This window comes from Camelus bactrianus, chromosome 6 (genome assembly GCF_048773025.1).
Source record: "Camelus bactrianus isolate YW-2024 breed Bactrian camel chromosome 6, ASM4877302v1, whole genome shotgun sequence".
In the NCBI taxonomy this organism is placed as follows: Eukaryota; Metazoa; Chordata; class Mammalia; order Artiodactyla; family Camelidae; genus Camelus; species Camelus bactrianus.
In genome coordinates this window covers 35876881-35888973 of record NC_133544.1, presented here as the reverse complement: position 1 = coordinate 35888973, position 12093 = coordinate 35876881, and the positions used below count along the sequence as shown (strand labels likewise).

Genomic DNA, 12093 nt, shown 5'->3' with positions numbered 1-12093 from the left:
CTCACCACCCTGCTCTCCACCACCTTAGTCCCTTTCCTGGGTAACTGCAGTGCTTCCTAATTGGACTCCCTGCTTCTACTTCTGCCACCCTACAGCCTATTATCAATCAGAGTGATCTTTAAAATCTTAGTAAGATCATGTTACTTTCCTACTCAAAATTCTACAGTTGATCTCTTCTTTCATTCAGAGTGAAAGCCAAGGCCCTAAATGGTGAGACTCCCTGTTCCCTCTTTGGTCTCATCTACTACTTGAACTTTCTTACTGTAATCCAATATATTAGCTGTTCCTTCTGCCTGGAACACTCTTCCTTCAGATAACCACAACAGTTAACTCCCTAACCACCTTCAAGGTTTTGCTCAGATGTCACCTTATCAATGAGGTCTACTATGCCCATCCTATTTAAAATTGCATACGCACTCCCATACCTGCTTACACTTCCAGTCCTCCTTGCTTGCTTTACTTTCTGTCTATTTCCTTAGCACTTACACCTTCTAAAAAACTATGTAATTTACTTATTAATTTTATTACTGATTGCCTGTGTCCCTCCACTCTCTAATGTAAATGTCACAAGAGCAGGGATCTCTCTCTCTTTTTGGAGGATGTATCCTAAGCCCCTGGAACAGTGCCTAGCACATAATAGGCCCTTAATAAATATTTGTTGAGTGAACAGTGAATGAATGAATTTTTTTGTCTTAGCACAGATTGGATAAAATTGCTGGTAACTAAAAAGCTTTTCCTTTAGTCCCGTGATTCTCCAAATGCAGTCTCCCAGATTAGTAATATTGACATCTCCTGGGAACTTGTTAGAAATGGAAATTCTTAGGCCTCACCCTGGATGTACTGAATCGGAAACTCTGGGGGAGTGTCCAGCAATCTGTGTTTTAACAAGCCTTCTGGTAATTCTGACTCACCTAAAGCTTGAGAACTACTGTTCTAGTCTAACATGCTTAAGTAGGAGAAGGCAAAACAAAAAATCCTGAAAAATTTAGAGGATGTTTTCATTGCTTAATTTAGTTCTGTTTTTTAAATGGTATAGTTTTATAATACCTAGTAATGTGAGACCTTTATTGATCTTTTGTGCTCTGTGACATTTGTTGTATGAACACAAATGGTGGCAGTCTTTTTTTTTTTTTTTTACTTTTTTGGACATAGGCTTGCTTAGCTACTACTAACATTTATATAATACTTTAAAATTTACAGAGGACTTTAATTACTATCTTCATAACCCTATGTACTAGGATTACTTTTCTTTGAAAAAGAAGCAAAAGGAATGTTAGAGGATAAGTGATCTACTCAAGATTGTGTACTAGAATCTGGTAGAGCCATGGTTTAAAAGCAGGTTCTGATATCACATTCCATGTTCTTTCCCTGGATCATAATACAACCTAAAAGCCTTGTCTTTTATTAAAGACACTGGTAGTTTTATAAAAATGTATAAATAAATAAACAATAATTATAATAATAATAGTAAACAGTGACCTGGCATATCCTCTTCAAGTGATTCATTCTAGGGAAGAAATCAAAATGTGTTTAAAATTTATATAAGAACTTATTCATAATATTCATTCTTTCAACATACATTTGTTCCATACTTCACTGTGTGCCAGGTACTGGTTTAGGTACAGAGGATATAGTAGTAATCAAAAGAGAGCTGTTTATGTAGTTGGAGGAGATTGACAATAACCAAATACATAAACCTTTATTTTTTTTTTAAAGACCAGAAGAGAGAAATGGTTAAATAAATTATGGCATATCCATACCATAGAATAATGCTCTCATATAATGCAGGATGGAAAGGATACAAACCTGTGCCTATTGTGTAACTCCAATTTTGCTTCCCCCTCCAATTTTTTACAATTTAAAAAAATTTTTAAAAGTGTGATTCAACCTTGACTATAGATATAGTCTTATAATTATCATCATGCATTAAAATTGTTTTATCAATTTCTAGTAGAGTTTTTATATTATTCTTCATCTCTGTAACCAACATCAAATGTATTAAGTGCCATTAAGTTTGAATTAAGGTGTAGCTCTTGTGTTAAAGAATTTTTTTCCATTATATATATTTTTATTATGAGAATCCAATCCATGAGCATTTACAAAACTAGTTAGTTTTCTCTGTGTAGTAAGGGATCATAAGCTTAAGTACTTATTTCCTCTTTAGGGGTTAGAATTGCAAGAGACTTCCTGTCATACTGCTGAAGCTCGAAGAGTTGATGAAGTTTTTGAAAGTGCCTTTGAGCAAGAAGAATATGCAAGAGTATGTTCCATAAATGAACACTTTGGAAATGTCTTGACACCCTGTACTGCTTTGCCAGTGAAACTGTATTCTGATGCCAGGAATGTCTTGTCTGGCATAATTGATTCTCATGATAACTTAAGAGAATTTAAAGGTGACCTTGTTAAAGTACTTGTGTGGATACTTGTTCAGTACTGTTCCAGAAGGTCCAGCATGCAGGAGAATGTTCACAAAATTGAAAATAAAGGGAAAGCATCTCTAATAGTTCTGCCTGCTTTGAATACTCCACCGCAAACTGAATCCCCAGAAGACACAGACAGTTTAAATTCAGAAACTTTGGATGACTGGTCTGATGATGTTTTTGGTGAAGAGCCAACTATCAAAAAAGGAAGAGAAAAAGATCAGTTGAAAATTTTGCCAGGTATAAATTTGCCTATTCCAGGATCAGTAGAATCACAGAGGGTTGGTAATCATTCTACAGGCACAGTTACTGAAAATAGTCTTTATAAAGCAATTGTATTGGGATACCCTGCTATTGACAAAGGAAAACAAGAAGACATGGCATACATCCCTCTCATGGAGTTCAGTTGTTCTCATTCCCACTTGTTAAGCTTACCTGAAGAGTGGATGTCTAACTGTTTGCCTAATTCCAAAGTGAAGGAGATGAGCTCATTATTTCCGGAAGACTGGTACCAGTTTGTTTTAAAGCAGTTGGAATGTTTCCATTCAGAAGAAAATGCCTCAGTTGTCGTGGAAGAAATTGCAAAGGACAGAGTTTTAAAAGACTTTTATGTTCATGCAGTAATGACTTGTTATTTTAGTTTATTTGGAGTAGACAATATGATTCCTAGTCCTGGTCATATATTGAGAGTTTACAACGGTGTTTTGCCTTGGTCTGTTGCCTTGGATTGGCTCACAGAAAAGCCAGAATTGTTCCAACTAGCACTGAAAGCTTTCAGGTAATTCTTTTTGATTACATGCAAGTTGAAATATTGGCTGGAAAATGTTGATTTTTTTTTTTATAACCTAGGGGATACTCCTTCATTTCTAATTTTAAAATCACTTTCCTAAAAATGTAAAATATGTTTTGTGTAAGAAGTACACTTTGTTTTGAACTTCCTTTTTTTTTTATGTGGAGAACCTATTTTTCATATTGCTTACTAGATTTCTTCCCTTTAACTCTACCATTTCTCTCTGATCTTTTTTTCTGAAATGTGTATGATTTTACTTCAGTGTCTTATAAAAATACTGATTGAACAAAATCTATTCATCTATAAGGTTGATTTTTAGAATTCTAAAATTCTCTGTTTCTCCATTATTTAGGTATACTCTGAAACTCATGATTGATAAAGCAAGTTTAGGTCCAGTAGAAGACTTTAAAGAGCTGACTAACTGCCTTGAAGAATATGAAAGTGACTGGTATATTGGTTTGGTATCTGATGAAAAGTGGAAAGAAGCAGTTTTACAAGAAAAACCTTACTTGTTTTCTCTGGGGTATGATCCTCATATGGTAAGGTTAAAAATGTGTTTTTGAATGATTTTTATATATTAACCTTAAAGAACAAATCATTTATAAGGTATTTGATCTAAGTTATAGAGATATAATATTCTACTTATGGATATAGTAATTATAATATTAAGGCATTTGTAATCAAGACTTTATGGTCAACATAACCCAGTCCTAGAATGACTGATTATTTACTTTGCAAACCTAATAAGTGCCAATTAAGAATGCTGTATAGCCATTGTGCAATAACTAAGCTATAAGATAGTCAAGTAAATGTAATCTGCTATATAGCATATTTGACTAGATGGATTATAGTTATGACAGTATAAAGTGTATGAATTATCAATTTGGGTTTGACTCCTAGAAGAAAAATTAATTTATAAGTGGCAAAGTATTTCTCTTGCTGACATTCATGCTTTGAAGCAGATCTGACTTGTGAAAATATAGGAAGACTCTAAATAAGGAATGACTTTTTAAAGATTAAGTACTATTCTCGTTGCATTTAAAATGTCATTGAGTGTATGCAATATGAAAGATTCATTGTTACAGGCTTATTGTGGGTTCTGTGTCTGGTATTACTGCAAATGCTCTTCCCAATGAAAATGATGAAAGTTATTTTTAAAAGATAACAATTTGCAGTCTTGGAAATGGTCCTAAAGGCATATAGCAAGTGAAAAAACATTTATTCAAGAAAATCTACTAAAACCTAGGAAGAACAGTTAGAGACTGTATTATTGAACAACACTTATGCCCTCCCAGCTCAGCAAGGCAGAAACTCCACTCAGAATGGTATTGCCAAGAACACAGGGCTCCCTCTCCCCTCAATTCCCAGTTGGAGGACTATTTACCTAAAAGAGGAAGGACATCAGAACTTCTCATCTTACTCCTACCTGCCTATTGTGAGACTTGTTTCTAAACATGTGTAGTCAAGAGGTGGGAACTCCCTTCTGGCCACCCCAACTTGTTGGATGGAGGCTTTAACTGGGCATGGTTCCAGTGAGAATAGTGGGGCTCTGATGCCCCTTGCCTACCTGTAAGGTGAAGGTTGCACACTGGGAGAGGCAAGCCAAGAAGACCTGAGTTTACTGCTCCTCTTCTACCAAACACGTAAGTCCTAAAGCACAGGTGTCACTCAGAGAGAAGTAAGCCATTGTCTTACCCCCCAGTTACAGAGCTCTGGCTCAGAGATTTTGCCCACTAGAAGAAGCAAACCATTTGAAGAAAAAAAAAGAAAAGCTCCAGATCTCTTTCCAGAGGAAGTGACATTTGCACATAGTGTGGACCCACCGAAGCTTAAGATGTTCTCAAAAATAGTGGCTGTTGTGGTAAAAAGTGGTTAGAGGCAATTGGTAAAATCACTTGAGATCCAAGTTAAACTGTAGGCTAGAGAGATTAACAGAGAGAACCAGGGAAAGAAATAGCAGAGAAGAGCCCTCCAGGGGTCAAAACAAACTTCAAACATTGACCTCCAAAACTATTCTTTCAGAGGAGCCCAAATTTAATTGGATCAGCTTTTGGAGCAATTTAGGTCGCAGGTCATTGTAGAAAATGTAGAGCCACCAGCTAGGTGTGACTATTTAAAAAAGGAGAACTCTGCCAAAATCACTGCCGTCTCATTGTAACTGTGGGCATTCACAAGGCTGCACTCCCTGAGAAACAGTATCAGAGACTTTCTCATTTGGGGGGAGATAGGGATTAACTTCACTAAAGTCATCCAGCCATTCACCAAGTAAATATGCAAATAACAATAACAAGGCCTGGGATAGGTCAGTACCCAGAATTGCTAGAGTGTTATCTAAAATGTTCAATTTTCAACAAAAATTATGAGACATGGGGAAAGACACAGGAAAGTCTGACACATACACAGGGGAAGTGAGGTGGGGTGGGACAGGTGACGGAAATGGCCTGTGAGAGTGACCAAATGTCAGATTGAACAAAGATTTCAAAGTAACCATTATACGTATGTTCAAAGGACTGAAGGAAATCCTGATTAAAGAACTAAACAAAGTGGGAAACACAGTGAATATAGAGGGAATCAACCTCAACATAATAAAGACCATATGTGACAGCCCACAGGTAACATAATACTTGTCAGTGAGAAGCTGAAAGCTTTTCCTCTAAGATCAGGGACAAGACAAGAATACCCACTCCCATCCCTTTTATTCAGCATAGTTTTGGAAGTCCTAGCCAGAGCACTTAAGGCAAGAAAAAGAAACAAAAGCATCCAGATTAGAGAGGAAGAAGTAAAACTGTCACTATTTGCGGAAGATGTGATATTATATATAGAAAATCTTACACACTAATCACAAATGATCAGAAAGAGAAATCAAGAATACAGTCCATACAAAAGGCACATGAAAAAATGCTCAATATCACTAATTATCAGAGACATGCAAATCAAAACTACAATGAGGTATCACCTCACACCAGTCAGAATGGCCGTCATTCAAAAATCCACAAATGACAAATGCTGGAGAGGCTGTGGAGAAAGGGGAACCCTCCTACACTGCTGGTGGGAATGCAGTATGGTGCAGCCACTATGGAAAACAGTGTGGAGATTCCTCAAAAGACTAGGACTAGACTTACCATATGACCCAGGAATCCCACTCCTGGGCTTGTATCCAGAAGTAACCCTACTTCAGGATGACACCTGCACCCCAATGTTCATAGCAGCACTATTTACAATAGCCAAAACATGGAAACAGCCTAAATGTCCATCAACAGGTGACTGGATAAAGAAGAGGTGGTATATTTATACAATGGAATACTACTCAGCCATAAAAACCAACAACATAATGCCATTTGCAGCAACATGGATGCTCCTGGAGAATGTCATTCTAAGTGAAGTAAGCCAGAAAGAGAAAGAAAAATACCATATGAGATCACTCATATGTGGAATCTAAAAAACAAAAACAAAAACAAACAAACAAACAAAAACAAAGTGTAAATACAGGACAGAAATAGACTCACAGACAGAGAATACAGACTTGTGGTTGCCAGGGTTGTGGAGGGTGGGAAGGGATAGACTGGGATTTCAAAATTGTAGAATAGATAAACAAGATTACACTGTATAGCACAGGGAAATATACACAAAATGTTATGATAACTCACAGAGAAAAAAATGTGACAATGAGTGTGTATATGTCCATGAATGACTGAAAAATTGTGCTGAACACTGGAATTTGACACAACATTGTAAAATGATTATAAATCAATAAAAAATGTTAAAACAAAACAAAACAAAACAAAAGAATACAGTCCATATATAATTGCATCAGAAAGAATAAAATACCTAGGAATAAATTTTTTTTTTTTTGGTAAGTTTGTACCTCAGTCTCCCTCACCTATTTCTTTCCTCCTTCTATCCCCTTCCTCTCCTCCCTTTCCTTTGGGAAGCACTTGTTCATTTCCTATGTCTATAACTCTTTTTCTGTTTTGTTTTTTAGATTCCACATACAAGCAAAATTGTACAGTATTTGTCTTTGTCTGACATTGCACTTAGTATAATAGCCTCTAGGTTCATCCATGTTGTTGGATGGAAAGATTTTATTCTTTTTTATGGCTGATTAATATTCCATCGTGTATATATACCATGTCTTCCTTATCCAGTCATCTGTTGATAGGCACTTAGGTTGCTTCCGTAGCTTGGCTATTATAAATAATGCTGCAGTGAACATAAGGATGCATATATATATATTTTTCTAATTAGATAAATACCCAGGAATGGAATTGTTGGGTCATATGTAGATCTATTTTGAATTTTTTGAGGGACCTTCATACTATTTTCCATAATGGTTGCACCAATTTACATTCTCACAAACAGTGTACAAGGGTTTCCTTTTCTCCACATCCTCACCAACACTTGTTATTTATTGTCTTTTTGATAATAGCCATTCTGACAGGTGTGAGAGGATATCTCATTGTGGTTTTGATTTGCATTTCTCTGATGATCAGCAGTGTTGAGTATCTTTTCATGTACCTGTAGGTTATCTGTATGTCTTCTTTGGAAAAACATCTATTCATGTCCTCTGCTCATTTTTAAATTGATGTTGAGTTGTATGAGTTCTGTGTATATTTTGGACATTAACACCTTATCAGACATATTACTTGCAAATATCTTCTGCCATTCAGTAGGTGGCCTTTGCATTTTGTGAGTTTCCTTTGCTGTTCAAAAGCTTTTTTAGTTTGATGTAGTCCTAGTTGTTCACTTTTGTGTTTGTTTCTCTTGTGTAAGGAGACATATTCAAAAAAAAAAAAAAAACATTACTAAGACCAATGTCATAGAGCTGACTGCCTATGTTTTCATCTAGAATTTTTATGATTTCAGGTCTTCTGATTAAGTCTTTCATTTATTTTGAATTTACTTTTGTACATGGTGTGAGAGAGTGGTCTAGTTTCATTCATTTGCATGTAGTTGTCCAGTTTTCCCAACACCATTTATTGAAGAGGCTGTCTTTTTCCTACTGTATATTTTTGCTTCCTTTATCATAGATTAATTGCCCACATAAGTGTGGGTTCCTTTCTGGGCTCTCTGTTCTGTTCCATTGATCTGTGTGTCATTTTTGTGCCAATACCATACTTTTGATTACTGTAGCTTTAGTATATATTTTGAATTCAGGGAACATGATACCTCTAGCTTTATTTTTCTTTCTCAAGATTGTTTTCACTATTCAGGGTCTTTTGTGTTTCTGTACAAACTTGGGAATTATTTCTTCTTGTTATGTGAAGAATGCCATTGGTATTTTGATAAGGATTGAATCAGTAGATTGTCTTGAGTAATATGGTCATTTTAACAATATTAATTGTTTCAAACCATGAACATGGTATCTCTTTCCATCTGTTTGTGTCATCTTCTGTTTCTTTCATCATTGTCTTACAGTTTTATGAGTACAGGTCTTTTACCTCCTTAGTTAGATTTATTCCTAGATATTTTATTCTTTTTGATGCAATTGTAAATGGGGTTATTTTCCCCAAAGAAATCTGGGGTGGCAATGCTTTATATCAGACAAAAAAGACTTTAAATCAAAGACTGTAACAAGAGACAGAAGGACATTACATAATGATCAACAGATCAATCCAACAAGACAGTATAACAATTGTAAATATTATGCACCCAACATAGATGCACCTAAATACTTAAAGCAAATACTAACAGACATAAAGTGAGAAATTGACAGTAACACAATAAGAGTAAGGGACTTTAATACCCCACTTACATCAATGGACAGATCATCCAGACAGAAGATCAGTGGGAACCACTGGTCTTAAATAACCCATTAAACCAAATTGGCTTAATAGATATATATATAGAACATTCCATGCAAAAGCAGCAGAATACACATTCTCTTCAAGTGCACATGAAACATTCTCTAGGGTATATCACATGCTAGCCATGAAACAAATCTCAGTACATTTAAGAAAATCAAAATCATATTAGGCTTCTTTTCCAACCATGACACTAGAAGACTAGAAATTAACTACAAGAAAAAAAAGCTACCAAAAAAAAAAAAAACCCACAAACACCTGGAGGCTAAACTGTATACTACTGAAAAGACAGTGGATCACTGAAGAAATCAAAGAGGAAAAAAAAAAAAAAAAAAAACCTGGAAACAGATGAAAACAAAAACACAATGATCCAAAATCTGTGTGATGCAGTAAAAGCAGTTCTAAGAGAGAAATTTATAGTGACACAAGCCTACTTCAGGGAAGAAGAAAAATCTCACATAAACAATGAGCCTTATGCCTAAAAGAACTAGAAAAAGAAGAGCAAACAAACTGCAAAGTTAGAAGAAAGGGAGGGAGGAAGGAAAATCAGAGCAGAAATAAATGACATAGAGACTTAAAAAAATAATAGAAAAGCTCAATGAAACTTAGGGCTGGTTCTTTGAAAAGATAAACAAAATTAATAAAGCTTTAGCCAGACTCTTTAAGAAAAAGAGAAGGGGCTAAAATCAATAGTCAGAAATGAAAAGGGAGATGTTATAACTGACAACACATAAATACAAAGGATCATAAGAGATTACTGCACATGACTATATGCCAATAAAATGGACAGCCTGGAAGAAATGGACAAATCCTATAAATGTACAATCACCCAAGACTGAACCAGGAAGAAATAGAAAATATGAATAGAATAATTACCAGTAATGAAATTGAATCAGTAATAAAGAAACTCCCAATAAATAGAAGTCCAAGACTAGATGAATTCACAGGTGAATTCTACCAAACATTTCGAGAAGAGTTAACATCTGTCCTTCTTAAATTATTCCAAAAATTGCAAAGGAGCGAGTGCTTCCAAACTCATTCTATGAGGTCACCGTCACCCTGATACCAAAACTAGACAAGGATATCACCAAAAAAAAAAAAAAAAAAGAAGAAGAAGAAGAAAAAAGAAAAAAAGAAAATTATAGGCCAATATCACTGATGAACAAAAATGCAAAAATCCTCAACAAAATATTAGCTAACTGAATTCTACAATGCATTAAAAGAATCATACACCATGATCAAGTGGGATTTACCCAAGGATCCAAGGATGGTTCAATATCTGTAAATCAATCAATGTGATACACCACATAAACAAATTAAAGAATAAAAATCGTATGACCATCTCAATAGATGCAGAAAAAGCTTTTGACAAAATTCAACATTCATTTATGATAAAAATTCTTAACAAAGTAGGTATAAAGGGAACATACCTCAACATAACAAAGGCCATATATGAGAGGCCCACAGCTAATATCATACTCAATGGTGAAAATATTTCCTGTAAGATCAGGAACATAACAAGTATTCCCACTCTTGCCACTTTTATTCAACATAGTATTAGAAGTCCTAGCCACAGCAGTCAGATAAGAAAAAGAAATAAGAGGAATCCAAGTTGCAAAGGAAGAAATGAAGCTGTGACTGTTTGCAGATGAGATGATCATATACATAGAAAATCCTAAAGGCACCACCAAAAAATTACTGGAACTCATCAATGAATTTGGTAAATTTGCAGCATACAAAATTAATATATATAAATCTGTTGCATTTCTATACACTAACAAAGAACTATGAGAAAGAGAAATTATGGAAACCAAGGAATAAATTTTTTAAAGGATGTGAAAGATAATAAAAACTATACGGCGTGATGAGAGAAGACACAAATAAATGGAAAGATATTCCATGCTCATGGATTGGAAGAATTAACATTGTTAAAACGTTCATACTACCCAAAGTGATCTACAGATTCATTGCCATCCCTGTCAAAATCCAATGGCCTTTTTTACAGAAATAGAACAAACAATCCTAAAATTTGTATGAAACCACAGAAGATCCCAATTACCCGAAGCAATCTTGTGAAAGAACAAAGCTGAAGGCATTATGCTTCCTCATTTCAAACTTTATTACAGAGCCATAGTGATTAAAACAGTGTGGTATTGGCATAAAAACAGACACATAGGTCAGTAAAACAGAATAGAGAGTCCACACATATATGGTCAATTTACAACAAAGGATATGCAGTGGGCAAAGGACAGTGTCTTCAATAAATGGTGTTTGGAAAACTAGACAGCCACATTTGCAAAGGAGTGAAATTGGACCACTGTCTTATACCATACAAAAAAGTTAACTCAAAATGGATTAAAGACTTAAACATAAGACCTGAAACCATAAACTCCTCCTAGAAGAAAACATGGATGGTAACGACTATGTAAACATAGGTAAGCAAAGCCTTAACATCAGTCTTGGTGATGATTTTTTTTTGAATTTGACAAGAAAAGCAAAAATAAACATGTGCGCCTACTTCAAACTAAAAAGCTTCAGCATAGCAAAGAAAATCATCAACAAATTGAAAAGACAACCTACAAAGTGGGAGAAATATTTGCAAAACATATATCTAATAAGGGATTAATACCCAGTATATAAAAAACTTATATACTTTAGCAGAAAATCAGTCTGATCTTTAAATGGTCAAGGGATCTGAATAGACTGAATCTGCATTTTTCCAAAGAAGATATATAGATTGCCAACAGGTATATGAAAAGATTTTCAACATCACTATCATCAGGGAAATGCAAATCAAAGCCACTGTCACCTCATACCTGTTAGAATGGTTCTTAACAAAAAGACAAGAAATAACAAATGTTGGCTAGGATGTGGAGAAACGGGAATCCTTGTGTACCTTTGGTGGGAATATAAGTTAATGCAGTCACTATGGAAAACAATATGGACATTCCTCAAAAAATTAAAAATAGAACTACCATATATATGATCCAGCAAGTTCACTTTTAAGTGCTTATTCAAAGGAAATGAAAACACTAACTCAAAAAGATACCTGTACCCCCATGTTCATTGCAGCATTATTTAT

General features: G+C 35.0%; 1 protein-coding gene across 3 annotated transcripts in view; it reads left to right on the top strand.

Moving 5' to 3' along the window:
* PCNX4 (pecanex 4) overlaps positions 1-12093 on the top strand; it is a 38711-nt gene that overhangs the window by 25099 nt on the left and 1519 nt on the right. For all 3 annotated transcript variants that reach the window (XM_010962226.3, XM_045522062.2, XM_045522063.2), the window contains 2 exons: positions 2165-3198; positions 3563-3749. In XM_010962226.3, coding sequence (XP_010960528.1) covers positions 2165-3198; positions 3563-3749 — 1221 coding nt within the window. The remainder of the gene's footprint in view (positions 1-2164; positions 3199-3562; positions 3750-12093) is intronic.